The sequence below is a fragment of the Eschrichtius robustus genome, chromosome 5 (assembly GCF_028021215.1).
Source record: "Eschrichtius robustus isolate mEscRob2 chromosome 5, mEscRob2.pri, whole genome shotgun sequence".
NCBI lineage: Eukaryota > Metazoa > Chordata > Mammalia > Artiodactyla > Eschrichtiidae > Eschrichtius > Eschrichtius robustus.
The window spans coordinates 125,417,930-125,433,361 of NC_090828.1; the positions used below are offsets into that span (position 1 = coordinate 125,417,930).

General features: G+C 48.1%; 1 protein-coding gene across 9 annotated transcripts in view; it reads left to right on the forward strand.

Moving 5' to 3' along the window:
- Nucleotides 1-15,432, forward strand: part of NCKAP5 (NCK associated protein 5) — a 1,051,318-nt gene that overhangs the window by 1,003,565 nt on the left and 32,321 nt on the right. For 8 of the 9 annotated variants that reach the window (XM_068545242.1, XM_068545246.1, XM_068545244.1 and 5 more), the window contains one exon: nucleotides 1,001-1,143. In XM_068545242.1, the coding sequence (XP_068401343.1) occupies nucleotides 1,001-1,143 (143 nt within the window). Of the gene's footprint in view, nucleotides 1-1,000; nucleotides 1,144-4,199; nucleotides 4,333-15,432 lie in introns of all 9 variants that reach the window. The other variant, XM_068545248.1, reaches the window with a different exon arrangement.

Sequence of the window (15,432 nt, forward strand, 5' to 3'; positions counted from 1 at the left end):
GCGGTCAATTCCTGGTTAATATATGCATTTGAATTGGTTATTTTCTTATCCCCGTATCAAAGATGGAAGGAACTGTACAGACCTCCCATTGCTGATGAAAATACAATTACTTCACTTCTGCTTACAAGCAAAATGCTGTTGAAAGGCTCTCACAGCCTGTCCTGTTGATAATCACTGAGGCTGGAGGGTAATGACAGCAGTTCTCCTTTCTGACATGAGGAAAGACTACACTCTGCAGGTTAATCTGCTGTTATGGGTAATGGAGACATTTTAATCATTCTCTGCTAACTGCACCCTGGCTACTTACAATGTAATCCATGGGCCAAGAGCAGCCCCTGGGAGCTTGTCATATATGCCAGCTCTCAGACCCCGCTCCAGACCTACCAAATCAGAGCCTGCGATGTAACACAAGCTTGGCTGAGGTATATGCACATATGAGCTTGAGACTGCCCGGCAAGATCTTTAAGGGCCTCTGAGCACTTTCGCAAAGCACCTTAATTCAAAATGACCTTCATAAGTTTTCCTAGGAAAATCAGGGTTCCCTGCTCAAACATGTTTGGGAAAGGCTGTGAATTCACATCCTCCCTTTGGAAATTATGAAAATCCCCATTAGCATAATGAAGGCTCCGAGAAGTCCTCCAAAACAGAAACTTGTTTGTTATTTGATGTATAACACTATTTGAGGAATAATCAGCGTTTCCCAAGCAGTTTGCCCACAGAACCCTTTCTAACATGAAAAATCTGTCAACATTTTGTGGAAAAGTGGTCCAAGCACAGTTTGCCTTTGGGTCTCCAAGGTGGACATCCTCCAGAGATACACGTAATTATGCAGACATTTCTGTTAGCACAGACTTGCAGGGGACAGAATGTTGGGAAGCCAAGCTGTTACCATGTTTGGACCCTTTGGATTATTTCTGACTATCTCCCCTTACCCTCATCCCTAAACTTGTAAAGAGTTGAAGAAAGCTGATTGTGATTTCATATACATTTCCTCATTTAGGAAAAATCAATTCCCAAATGCAGAGTGAAGCCAAGGCAAGGCCTCAGACTTGTTCATCATTCGAATATGCTGAAAACACAACGGCAGCAGCGAGCAGGCCACTTGTAGCCTGGGCGGCTGACAGCGCTGCTGCGGAGACCCAGGTAAGGAGAGTCGACAGGAGGGCACCCTCCACCTAATTGTCCTGAGTGTGAAAAATGGCCTCCTTAACCACTTCTGTGATAGATTTTAATGTTAAGTCAAATTTGTTGTGGGATTAGTGCATAAAGACCAAGGCCCAAGGCTCTCCTTTTTTCCTGAATTATTAAGTAACACTGTGGGTTCTTGTAATTCAAATGATTCCACCCATCTGCACCCCAACTCTTGAGGTAAGGATGCTGTGCCCTGAGTAGACATTGTGGAACGGTCATTCCCTCTCCCAAGCCCTAAGAGCACCACTTAGAATGATTCAATGATATTTTTTCATTATCTTATCAGTTACTTTAACCTATGCTCCTATGAAACCAGTAAAGCAGGTGTAGTTATAGTCCCTTTTGGCATGAAGAAACTAAAGCCTGGAGTGGTCAAATGACTTGCCGGGGTCAGTGAGACGTGTGTCTCTTCAGTCCCCATCATTTTTGCTGGGGGTTCTTCATCCGCCCTGAGATGGCAAACACACAGGCCTGCTGATGTGTGATTGGACCCGGGGAGGAGCTCGGGGCTCCGGGACTCTTGGGTCCTCCCTGGGAGCTATGTGGTAGTCCCTCGTCAGCACCCTCCCGCTTACCTCTTCCAGCTAATTACTTGGGCCATATTCAGCCTGTTCACGATTTCTCAACTTGCCCTTGGGCTGGTCCACTTCGGGGTCTTTGGTGGTGCCTGCAGTGAGAAGAGTGGGAGGAAGGACATTAGGATCAATTACCCGAGCTTCCCGGCCCTTCCTTGACCCTTCCTGCTTTTGCCGCCTTGGCTCTCCCAGTCCCGGCATGAGGAGGCCCTATCACTATTTCTACTAGGGTTGCTACCCAACCTTGATGACGAAATACCCAGATTAGCCCACATCTGAGAATACCCCACAGCCAGAATGGTGGAGGCTTCTTTCAGTCTTTAGCATCTCGGTATGGAAATGGTACCCTGAACAAGTAGGCAAAGCGATCCCCTGGGCCTTCAGCCTCCATGTACAGCAGAGGACACCAGCTCCAGAGATGCTGGACCACGGTCAGGGCCCAAGGAAAAGTTACTGGGACACTGACGTTAGAACTCAGCCCTCTGAATTCCATGTCCAGCGCTCAGAACAGGGGTCTGAAAGGAGTAAACCAGTGTATTCTGTCATGACTTAATTTTCAAGTGTTAGGGTTTTCTCAATTTTCTCCAAAGCAGTAGTTCCCTACACGAGCAGACATCAGAATCACCTGGAGGGCGGCACATCTTGCTGCTCTCCACATACAGCCAGTGTCCTGTTTGGTGCAGATGGGGTGAGATCCGAACACGTCTAATACATTCCCAGGTGATGACAAGGCTGCCGGTACACAGAGCACACTTTGAGAAGCACTCTTTCAAGAACTCTGTGCTTGATTTGGGGACCAAACAATTGAAAAAATCCTAGAAGACATCCAGAGTTGGAGGGGAAACAGTTCAGAAACAACAGGTGGCGGTGGTGGCAAAGGGCTCAAGCAATTCCAAGGAGAAAAAACAAGAAAAAAGAGAGCGAGAGAGAAAGGGAATTACTCAGTGCTGGCCAGGAGGGAGCTGTCCCCTCCATGTGTGATGGCAGGGCACTCCTCACCCAACATTCGCATTCCCCAACACACACACCTCTCTGGGGTCCCCTTCCTCATCATCCCCGCACTAGCTTTTCCCATTGGAAATCCTGCCCTGACTTGTAAGAGTCACAACTGTGGCTTGGAACTCACAACGCTGCTTCCTTGACCGCCAGGGAAGGAAAGTTTAAAGTAAGAGTGAGCTTTATATTTCCAGTTCCAAGCACAGTGCCTGGTTCCATTTTTGTCTGTTGAGTAGAGGAATGAAAAACTGCATCTCATCATACCCAGAGTCCTGCTGGAACTCTAGACATGGGGCTCCCTTGGGACCACTGCTGTAAACTTGTCCTCCTTCACAGACATCATCCTTGCTGGACCACCAGTATCTCCTGTATAGAGCTCTGTACCCCCAGAACCTAGAACACCACTTAGCACAGACTGGGTACTAAGATGCTTAGCGCAGCATCTTCTGAATGGGTAGATGAATGATTAAGTGAATGCAGGAATAAAGGAAATGAGTAACTGCTTGAATTTATAACCCCAGCTAGGGGGGCTTACATCCTAAAATGTGTTTTTATAATTTCCAACCAAATGACACCCTCCCAAACAGGTTTGACTTTAGAGACGCATCCCATACATCTGTGCCTGAACTCTCTGGGATTGGTGTGGAATAATCGGCTCTAACAGGGCAGTCTGCAAACATATAAAAGAGAGCCCCAAATGCTCTTGATTCTACACACAAGAGTTGCGGTCTTAGATATCAGTATCCCACTTGTGTGCAGAGCAGGAAGAACCATCCATATGGTATCAGCAACCTCCACAATTCCTGAACTTGGTGTTATTGCCACACCTGTGACTTCCTCTTGGGTCAGGCTATGTGTGCATGTGAGCAAGAGGGGAGACCAAGTCCCTTGACCTGTGAACTGTTAGTAGATTCGAGGATATGTATAACCCTATAGGCTAGCAATTGGGTTCCTTCCTAAAGCCTCCTATCCTTTTAGGGGCTGGAATAAAATTAGGTATTGGGCAAACATTGATTCTTTTGTTCCCAAGGTTGATTACTGTCATACCCTCTGATACTTGAAAGCCAATGGTGAGATCAGCTAAATAAATAAGCCATTAGGCCTGGGACAGCAGCTCTAATTGGCACTTGAGAAAACTAAGACCCCCATAAAAACAGCGTACAAAATGCAGAGCGGGTAACTGTGGGGACTGTCCTGTGACTGGGACACAGTGGCAGCGTGTGGTCAATGGCTTCCTCAGTGCAGGTCCATATCTGCAGCTCTGGTAATTGAGCAGAATGCACCAGCTCCGCGTGAGGCAGATTGACGCACCAGGCAGACCGGGGGTGGGGTAGCGGGAATGGAATTCTGTGCCCACACCAACAGCCATCCTCACAGGATGGTCTGCCCATTTTGACTAGCGTGAATAATCTTAACGGTCTCATGTTACTCATTTAGGACAAGGTACCCAGAATGTGTGCGTACTCTGCCAGCGGTGGCAGTGATAGTGACAGTGACCCCGACTATGGAAATAATGGTTTTGGAGCTGGAAGGGGCAAGTTAGTGAAAGTGATGAAGAGCACCACCCCAGGTAACGCACGCCGGGCCCCGGGACATTCGGGGCTCCTCTCTCTCGGGAAGCTGTCCATCACGCCTTTCACTGGGCTCTGTCTCCACCCCGCTTTGATTTTACATCTTAGTTCCATGTCTCTCCCGAGATCTAATTTTCTGGTACTTATGGAAGATTGTCTACATGCATCAATTTGCTTTCTGGTATTATCTTAGTGACATTGCAGTGCAGTCTGTAAGGATTTTATTTCCAATCTGGCGTCTCCCAAAAAGTCTCCAATGGAGTTATCTCCATAATGAAGGAATGACTATAAAGATAACTTTGTTCTTAATTACATACCTCGGCAAGTTAAATCATCCAGTGAGCCATGGATGGGGTGTTTCCAGGCTCTCTGCTCATATCATGCTCTGTAACTCTGGACCCGTTACCCATGCCATTATGAGCAGGTCTGTTTATACGAGGTTCAAACTTTCTCACATTATTTTTATTTGAAAGAGAATTGGCAGTAGAAAACCCATCATCCCGAGGCATTTAAAAATATATATATTCAGATGGCATTTCCTTACAGAAACAAGAGGACAGATGATCCCCTAACACAAAATGTGGTCTAGGATCTGCTTTTCTTCTAATCCGCTCTGGATTATCAGACATATTTTAATGATACAGTGGAGAATCATTGTTTTTGTACTAATCAACTTTTCTCAAATACTAATTTGGCAATTATGTGATGAAACTATGACTTTCCTTTTTAAAACAAGTCTGATGTGTTGCTTTTGAAAAAAACGTAATCTAGCAAGCACGTGTGTTTCCAGTTTTCCAAGAGTCTTGACCTTTGTGATACGTGGGGGTAAGATAGGCGTGTGAGAATAGTCATGAACCTGAGTCTCCTCTTGGTTGCTTGCACCCTACAAGTCACCAGAGAAGCAGGACAGATGGGTGAACCCTGCAAAGGCTTACCAAGAGGAAAGTGGAGAATACCCCCCTGGTGTCTTAGTTAGGCTGTTGTCCTTGTTAGCTCTCGGGGGTCCGTCAGCGTCCCTCTGGTTGTGACAGATAAGGGGAAGGAGAGTTAAGCATCATGGGTCCTTCCCCATGAAGACGCCTATGAAGGCGTTAAGCATCATGGGTCCTTCCCCATGAAGACGCCTATGAAGGCGTTAAGCATCATGGGTCCTTCCGCACGAAGACGCCTAAGGCCAGGCCAGGTCCTAGTCCAGCTCTTCCCCTGAACTTAACATGGGTCCACAGTGAATAACCTGACCTCATTGACCCTCAACTGCTCCTCCGGCTCTGAAACTCCATTCATTTAGTGAACAAATACTGATTAAAAGCCTCCTCTGGGCTAGCGTTCCAGCAGTGAGTAAATGGACAAAGATCTCTGCCAGACAGTAAAACAAATGGGTAGAATAAACTAGCAAATGTATATAGTTTGTTGAAAGGAGATATGGAAAGGATGAGTTAAGCAGGGTAGGACGGGAGAGCAGGACTGCTCTGCAGGGGTGGTTGGGTGGGAGCAGATGTTAAAATTTAAGTAGAGCAATAGTCAGAAAAAGGCTCCCTGAGAAGCTGGTGATTGAGCAGAGATGTGGTGGAGGAGAGGGAGTGAGCCCCTGGAGGATATCTGGGGGAGGCGCCTTGCCTTGAGACAGCAGCAGCGGGCGGCCAGCGTGGCTGTGGTAGAGGGAGGCTGTTGGAGGACTGGGAGACGAGGTCCAGTAAACGGAAAAGGAGCCAGAGCTCTCTCTCGTACGCCTTGCTCACCTTTCTGAGGTCTTTGCTCCTCCCCCGAGAGCCATGCATGGGGGCCTTTGGACGACTCTGAGCAGAGGAACGGCATGATCTGAGATGCTTTCAAAGGACCGCTCTGGCTGCCATGTCGTGAAGACTGAAGAAGCAAGGTCGACTAAGAGGCCGTGACACTCATCCAGACAAGACGTGTCAGTGGCTGGGACCAGGGTGGGAACAGTGAACGCAGTGGGCAGCACGAGCCAATAGAACTCTCGGCAGGGAAAGGAGTGTTCTGTCTCGGCTCTGTCCAGTGCCGTAGCCGTCACCCACCCGTGGCGTAGGAGCTCTTGCAATGTGGCTAGTGTAAGGAACTGAATTTCTAAATTTAATTTTTGCTGTAGTTTCCCTAAGAGTTCCATTTTCCTCTATTTTAATTTGTTTTTATTGCAATTAACTTTAAATATTAATAGCCAGATTTGGGTCACTGTACAACACAAGGAGTGAGAATGGTCTCATTCCAGTTCTAATTAAAAATACAATGTGAATCACTGAAAGATTGGAGGTGGGGGGGGGTGGTGAAAGAAAAAGCAAGGTCAAGGATGGTTGCCAGGTGGGGTCCTAGAAGGGACAGAGCTCTGCCCACTGCAGTGGAGAAGGCTGAGGTCGGGGCTTGAGGAAGCAGCGTGGTAATCGATGGTAAGTTCGAGGTGCCCATTGAGCAAGCGGAGGTGTGAGTAGGCAGTGGGCTGCGTGAGACTGCAGTTGGGCAGGTCAGGTCTTGTCTGGAGAGGTAATTGGAGTGTCAGCGTGTCGATGGCATCTAAGGCCCTGGGTCCAGCTGAGATCAGGAGGAGGACAGAGTGCTGACAGAGAGAGGACCTCACCCTCCCAATTTTAAAGGTCATGGAGAAGAGAAAGAATCAGCAAAGGAGACTGGGTAGGAACCAGCAGTGAGCAGGGCGGAGGAGAATGTGACGTCTCAGAAGCCAAGTGGAAAAAGTACGTCAAGGAGGAATTCCACGATTCCATGTGCCACCTGCTAAAAAGAGGGACACAGTCTTCATATTGAGACCTGTCTCTCACACTGGTAGTGGGGTTCCAGGGGTGGGGGAAGGAAGTGGGGATGGGGAAGGAGGGATGGTCTAAAGGCAGTTTGAAAACATCCTGAAAAAGGAAACAAGATTAAGACAGATTGTCTGACTCTGAATGAGGACGTACCTGAGTATGAGAGAAATCACTTTAGGGTTCAGAGTTTTAACCTAGCTTGTTTAAACGAGTTGTGCCGAGCAATAAGGAATACACGTTAGGTGATGGCTGTGGATCCTGGTGAACAATGAACTTGCTCCTTTACCTTTTTTTCTATCCCCCTGCAAGATGAAGTGAGTCTCAGCCTCAGTGTTTTGTCTCTCTGTCCTCACTGTGTTCATGCTCTTCCCTCCATCCAGAGCAAATCCCTGTTTGAGAGGAGCAGTCTTCTTTCATTCCATTGCTTTAGCCTCTGCGCACATGGTGCTTCTTGGGATCAGGTGCAGAGTAACCCTGGAAGCAGCACGTCCAGCAAGAAGAGCCTTCCCTCTAGCCAGGCATCTGCCCTCGCTCTTTAAACATGGACTTGTTGCCAGAACTCTTGTCATCTGCCCACCCTGACCGATCCAGCCACCCCCCAGCCCTGGCTGATGTCAGTGCTGCCAGGAAGGGAAAGTGCGTGCAGACGGCTGGCGTGCCTCTGGGTGTGTGCTGGCTTCCAACAAGCCTGGGAAGGGACGTTTAGGGTCGATGCAGCACCAGTAACTTTTTGGATGTCGGCAAAGTTGATAGGAAAAGAAAATAGCAACAATTAAGAGAAAAACACCAAAAGGAGTACATGCCTTGGGTGTGCAGTAGAGACTTTCTCCCCTTTAGAGTCACAATTTTGCCTTGCTTTCATCACCTGTGCCGGCGAAGTGAGATTGCCCCCTAGCCCCTCACCCGCCGAGCCCATTCCCTGTATTTTATTTATTTATTTATTTATTATTTATTTATTATTTATTTTTGGCTGTGTTGGGTCTTCGTTTCTGCGCGAGGGCTTTCTCTAGTTGTGGCAAGCGGGGGCCGCTCTTCATCGCGATGCGCGGGCCTCTCGCTATCGCGGCCTCTCTCGTTGCGGAGCACAGGCTCCAGACGCGCAGGCTCAGTAGTTGTGGCTCACGGGCCTAGTTGCTCCGCGGCATGTGGGATCTTCCCAGACCAGGGCTCGAACCCGTGTCCCCTGCACTGGCAGGCAGATTCTCAACCACTGCACCACGAGGGAAGCACCCCCATTCCCTCTTTAAGTAAAAAGGTTTTGTGATAGAGGTCCCCAACCTGCAGGATGGAATGTGCCAGTAGATCTTAAAGCCTTAGTGGATGTTCTCCAAGATTGTTGGCCTTTCTCAAACACACCCTCTCTCCCTGGTTCCCTGAAATTTCCCTCAGGTAGGGGAGGGCACCTGCCAGTGGCAATCTGTCCTCCGAGGCTTCTAGGAAATGGACACTCAGTGGCCTCGACCTCTTATGCAAAAGAATCCTACCTTCCAAAACCCTGCTGAAGGGCTCATAATGCACTCAAGTGAAGACACGTCTTTCCTTTCACGGTTCGTTTCTTTGGTGTGACTTTGAAACGTGTTTAGAAAGGCCAGGGTGTTAGTGGAGAGGCGGCGGTGGGAGCGGGATTCAGCAGCTGGGCAGGTGGCGAGGCAGGTGAGGGAGTGGGTGCAGTGAGTCTGTGGCTTTGTTTCCATGGAGCTGCCCGCTCCAAATTGCCAGGCTAGGCGTAACAAACACTCCTGCCCCCTTCCTGCAGGTGGGGCCTGGTGGGAGAAGGCAGGAGCAAGGGACAGAGGTGGGAAGGGGAAGGAGAGAGAGAGAGGGCAAACCAGGGCCAGAACGTAGAATAGGGAAGACCCAGTGGAGATGCAGCGATGGAGCCCCAGTCTCTGCACGGAGCGGGCGGCGAGTCTCAGCCCGGACCGAAGCCCCTGCACCTGGTTGGCGAAAGGTGAATGAGCAATTTCCAACCAAGGCTGCTCCCCCAAGCTTCTGATTCATCCATCTGGCTGCCCAGCACCATCACCTACCCTGCCAGGTACCTCAAGGGGCCAAAATCCAAGCTAGAACCTCTCTTTTCCCCTGTAGAAACGTCTGCCTTCCCGGCTCTCTGTCATAGCTGATGGTCTTGCCATTCTTTTAGTACAGACTAGGAAGCTAGAAGCTTTCCTGGACTCTTCCTTCTCTTGCCTCCACCTCCTGGCAGTCCCAAGGGCCCGCTGGCTTCCTTCTGAGGTGCTTCTCACACCTGCGCCTTCTCTCGCCCTTCTCCTGCTGCCCCAGTAGCACCTTCATCTGGTCTGCATGATCCGCCGCTTCCCTGGGCCCCTCCCCCATCAGCTCCCTGCCAGTCCCATCCCCCTCAAACGCATCATTCACGCTGCCGGCAAAGTATGAAATCCCGTCACGTTCTTCCCTTGCTTAAAACCCTTCAAGGACTCTCCACGCCCCCCCACCCCCCCCACCCCCCGTTACTCACAGACAAAACCCAATCTTCTCCTCTTGCAGGGTTCACAAAGGCCACCGTGGCCTTATCTCTCTGACTTCATCTTTCTCCATTTCCTGTCAGAAAACTTTAGGCATCATCAAAATGCTCATTCTGTCCTGAACACACGATGAGTTGGGGGCTTCGTGCCTTTGCTCTCATGGTCTCGCTTCCGGGAATGGCTTTCATGCCAACACCCTTCTCTAACCTTTATGTAACTCCTGCTTAGTCTTTAAGATTGAGTTCAGGCTTTGCCTCCTCCAGGAAGTCTTCCCAGTGCTCTTCCATCAGCCATGTTACTCTTCCTTGTCTGTTCTCCTGCAATACTCCGTATTTATTTCTACCACTTGCCACTTGAGATTATAGTTATTCTTTGCATGTTCATCTCTCTCATTAGTGTCAAGATCGCTTCTCATTCGTGTTCAGCACTTAGCACAGGGCCTGGCACATCATAGGTGTTGAATAAATGGTAAACAACATCGTAAGTGTTGAAAAAAAATGCAACACAGGACTGGTTAAGGCTTTGGTTAACCTCATGCAACATACATCATCCATTTGGGCCTTTCCTCGTCCAGAGAAAGAAAGACCCAGAGCAGCCACCTACAGAGAGAAATTCTATAAGGACATTTCTCCTTCTCTGTATGGCTATGCTGGAGAAATTGGTGAATCCATTTTTCCAATTTTTCTCCAGGATACAGACGTAATTCAGCTTCCTCTTCAGTGATGATTCTTCATGGGGGCTGCTGGAGGCATATCAGACTCCTCTGTTTTGTTTTGTTTCTTTTAAATGGTCCCGGTCCCCTGGCTTGATTTTCATAGTCTCTGCCCCAACTTGGGAGTTACTGTCACAGAGAGTCACTCTTGTTGATGAAAACGCATCACACCCTTGAGACCTGAAGGAGACAATGGTTGAGAACCTTTGCTCTTCCAATATTTGTTCTTTGAAAATCTCTAAGTTGGAGTGGTTAGTAGATAAACAAGATTGACAGAAAGAATAAAAGCAAAGAAGAGAGTTGACCTCTACTCTAGTTCATCTGGCTTATTCAGCTCTTATTACTCTGTGTCCAGGCCAGTGCTGGACACTGGGGTTTGAGGGCAGGTTAGTGACATAGCCCTGCTCCCTCGATGCTTCTACTCAGACCTACAGACTCGAAACATCATCTGAGAGAGGGGCTGCTCAAGTACTAAGCACTTGTGTTCTACTGCCTAAGGCCATGCTGTTGGCCCCTCGGAGTGAGGAACCGGAGCTTCATTTGTTTTTAGTTTTCATAAACTGACTTCCCCCTAGGGTCTACAGATCACCGTGCTCTCGAACTTACTTTCAAGAGCGCTCCCTCCCTCCTCTGACCCCTCACCCTCAAATGCACTGATCAGGTCCAACGAGCAAAGCTTCAGAACCACGGTCCCCACAGCCAGCTGATGACACTCCTCTAAAAAAGCCCCAGTTTCCTGAACAAGAAGTGCGTTTTCTTCATTTCAAGGTGATTACATTCAACAAATTACAAAGAGCCAGGGCAGCTGAGTTAAAAACAATTGGTTTTGCAGTAATTAGAAAAACACAAGGACATGATGACTGTGGACCACTATGAAAAGGGACACTGAAGGATAACGGCTCCAGTTCCTGGTTAATTCCTCAGCTTGAATATTTTGAGATTCACAACTAAATTATGCAGAGATGATGAATTTTAAAAAAGCTGCCACTCTGTCTTGCCGAGGCCAAGGACTTTGGCTATTAATAGAGCAATCAGATTTTGCTATATTGTAGAGAATTCACGCAAAGTTGCATCTATTTTAAAGCATTCATCTGGCACATGACTTAAAGATGACAAATTGTCGTAATATGCAAAATCAGCATTGGGTTAAACTAAATCCAAACTCGTTATAATCACTCTGAGTTCCCCTGGAGAAATCTTTAGTTTGAAAAGGACACTACCGGTAAGAGTTATCTTTTAGTCCTTCCTGGATCTTCTCTCTTATTTAGATCATTTTAAAGATTGGCTTTATATTGACAAGCCCATCCCAACTCGAGGGGAATAGACACATGCAAGGAAACACAAGGGATTCGTCTCCTAGCGTTAAACTTTCCTGGGTGACAAATGGAAAGTACTGACCGTGACAAGCGGCGCGCTCCGAGACCCTTACTGGGGCCAGGTTCTCAAATTTCTCTCTGTCACCATTTATTCACCATCAGAAAAGCCACAGCCCTTTCAGCTATTCCAATTGGGTTTGCACTCTGCTAAAGTTTGGGGTCTTTTAGTGGGGAAAAGTGTCATGCACAATAACAAAACAAAACAGAAAACCCCACTAGCTCCTAAAAACCACGTGGTCAGAAGCTAACCATGAGAAAGAACCCACTGTGTCCTCAGACAGGCTTGAAAAGGGAGGCTGCGATGTGACCTGCATTTAATTATTAAAGCTGCATGTTGTGAGGCCCTTAAGAAAGCAAATGTCACGATGGACAGAATGAGTTTACCCTCAGGTCAAAAGAGCCGTGTGCCGTGGTCAGGCCGTCGCTCAATTAAATTGGACCGCGGGATGCAGAGGAGATGCAGACTAAGTCCGGGGACCCTAATGAGATTTTGGAGGGAAGAGATGCCCCCCAGAGTTTGTCACTCTGTGATGGACATTATCCCCTCCCCCCGACCATTACCACAGCTCCCCCAGTGCTACCCGCCTGAAGTTCCAACACGTTACAGCCCCAAACATTTAAACAGGAGCTTGCAAAGTAGAATTTCAAAGCACAAAACAAATCCTTGCTTGTTGTGGACTAGGTAGGGAGAGCAAATAATACAGAGTGCTGTGCAAGATAGCCATCTTTGGCTGCCAGGACTGAAAGAAAGCTGGGCAGTGGATCTAAATAAATAAGCAATGAATTGGACGCCATTTCACTTGTGAAAATGTGTGCATCTCCTCAGTCTCATGCAGGGGGCACAGAAGGACCTGCTAGACCTCCAAGGCCCCTGCCGCCCTGCAGCCCCAGAAGCGCATCTGAAAATGACTTTTGTGTAGCGCTTACCCATAATCCAAGGGATACCTCCAGTGTTCACTCTAGGTCATCTAGCCCCGTGGCTCTCAAACGGGGTGACTGTGCTCCCCATGGGACACTCGGTGACGTCCGGAGACATTACAGGCTGTCACAATTCACAGGTGGTAGGGAGGGCTGCTGTCTGGTGCGTAGAGCCCATGGACACTGCTAAACCTCCTATAACGCACAGGGCAGCCCTACTAACAAAGCCTTATCCTGCACAAGATGACAGCAGGGCTGGGAAGCAGCCGGGACAAGATTAACCTCTGCTTATCGGCAAACGTTTGTTGGGAGGGGCAAGCTGTCAAATATTTGTGCCAAACTATGACAGCAGCCAAATCCCCCTGCCTGCCCGGCAGGTGAACCAGGCCTGGCCCAGCTACCTGACTGGGGGTTAAGATGCAGGTCCTCCAAGAGGCTTTGGAAGGGATGTCCGTGCTCCTGTCTGGGCCTCTCACCATGGCCTGTGGCGTCTGGTCCGGTGCCTCTGTCTGAGTGTCAGGGACACGGCGACCGTCTGAAGTACTGACACGGACCACAGATTGTTTGAGGCCGCTACCCATTAAGCTTCTTATTAGTATTTCATTTCTGTCTCTCTTAGAGTACATGTGCCCGGGGAGGCGGGAATCCTTTACAGACTTGAAAGTTCCCCGAGGACAGTTAATCCTCACGCTGCTCTAGTGAAGCAGGTAAATTGCAGTTAGATGTTAACAGAAGAAAAAACATCGTCAACAGGTGTTTGGGGTCCCTGGGGCACCTCAGCGGTTTCATACTTGCCTAAAAAGCACATTGTGACATTTGGAAAGGGCCCCTTGCCAGGACCCTTCCACAGAATGCTTAAGACTAAGAGGAGTAACATAAATCTCAGGAATAGAAAGGCTAGGTCAGTAGAAGGAGCTCTGTTGAAGAAATAGGGTCAGTGGGGAAAGGAAAGAGCTCAGTATTCAGGGGAAATCTTTCTAGAGGTAATTATTAAGGTTTGCAAAAAGAGAATGGGATGTGCAAATCTTTGAGGTGTGGGGAGAAAGGAGACATGGATTCTAATTATTTAGCATATTTTGTTCTCAGACTTGAAGAAAAAAGACAGAGACCATTTCTAATATTCTCCCATCCCAACCACCCCTCCTTCACCAGCCAGAAACCTACAAATATATCCATACTGTACAACCAAGCAGATGACCTCAGGAAAAAGAGCAGGGTTCCTTCCGAACCAGCAACCAGGAATTTTGCCAGGAAAATGTCAAGCCTCATTCAGCAAATCACGCAACTGGTTTTCCTCTATGAACTTCTTAGAACCTAGAAACCAAGTCGTGGGCTATTTGGCCGGATGTGTTGGACATGCGCATAGTTGGGAGTTAGGACACGTGGGTTCCAGTGAATAGACTTTGTGACCCTGGACCAATGATGTTAGCTTTTCTGAGCCTTCGTTCCATCTGCCATCCAGTGCCCACCTTGCCTTCTTCTCGTGAAATAGTTCAGATTTGATTATTGATGTCTCAAGGCCTCCAACCTGTAGAACGCTAAATAAGCATGAGTGGAATTATGTTAAATATGCTGAGGGAAAGAACAAATCCTGGAATTTAAGGTTGAGGTATTCAGAGGAGGGGAGGGGAGCACAGGGACCTTGCAAACTGTGGGCCAAAATAATGTGAAGCTGCAGCCTCAGAGGGGTAAACCCACCTCATAACTTAGCCAGGGTTATACAGTTTCATTAAGGGAAACGTCATATTCTCTTTATCTGTTGTTAAAATTCAGTCTAAGTAGGAAAGAACTGATTCAGCCTTCCCTGAAACAAGCCCAGTAGCCTCCTCCTTCCTTGCTATCTATTTTCACAGTAAGCAGCAATACCCCAAGCTGTCACTCAGCGTCATCGTTTCCAGTTTCAGTTACATGGGGCCCAAGAAACATGGTGAGGCTGGATCAGGTGGGGCAAAGTTCCATTTTTACTCAGACCAGGAATTGTATTATAAATGAATAAATCAGCACACTCTTTAAGGAATTTAATTAGAAAAGGAGACAGCATCCTTTCCATGGTATTGGCCAAGCTGGCTCTCAGTCTTGGGCAGGCAGAGAAGGTTAGTGGTTGGCTCCCAGCCTCCCCACCAATCAGCTTACTTATTTGTTTATGAACCCCCAGAGGCATCATGAACAGTGTTTTCTTCCACCCTCATCTTTTCGCTTTTTTAAAAACTTCCCTTTTGTCTTGGTTTGTTTGGCCCACCCTATGCTATAATTATAATATATCACATTGGCCCTTTTCATCCTGGAATGTTCCCGCCCCCAGAAACCTCCAGGTATCCTCCTGAATTTGATGAGGATTCTGTAGAAGGAGAGGTGGCAGGATCGGTATTTTTAGGGAAGACCTAAAGCTATGCTGGCATCGTTCACTGCACCACAGTGCCCACGAAATCTTTGAGACGTGCCCAAGGACTCAGATACCCATCCTGGAGCATGCATGTGCCTTCTTGGACCATAACTTACTGAGTGATCTTGAGCAAGCATCTGTCTTGCCCTCATTCAGCCAATCCCGAGCTGGATGTCTTCTGGCTCGCCCCCACCCCCGCCCCCGCCCCAGGCCTGATGTTCTATTGATGTAAACAAAGCCTATAGTGACTCTGACATCAAGCTTCAGCTTTCAGGATCCAGCAGTCTCTGCTATTTGGAGAGCTTCTCAGAGTTTTCCTCAGGTCTCATTTTTCAAAACTTGATTTTACTGTTTTGATCCCGGAAGCCTCTCCCCTACCTCTGTGCCGCACGCCTCATATAGGTTAGCCATCTTTACTGGTTTCTTGCTCATTCTTCGAGTCTTTCTTTGTGC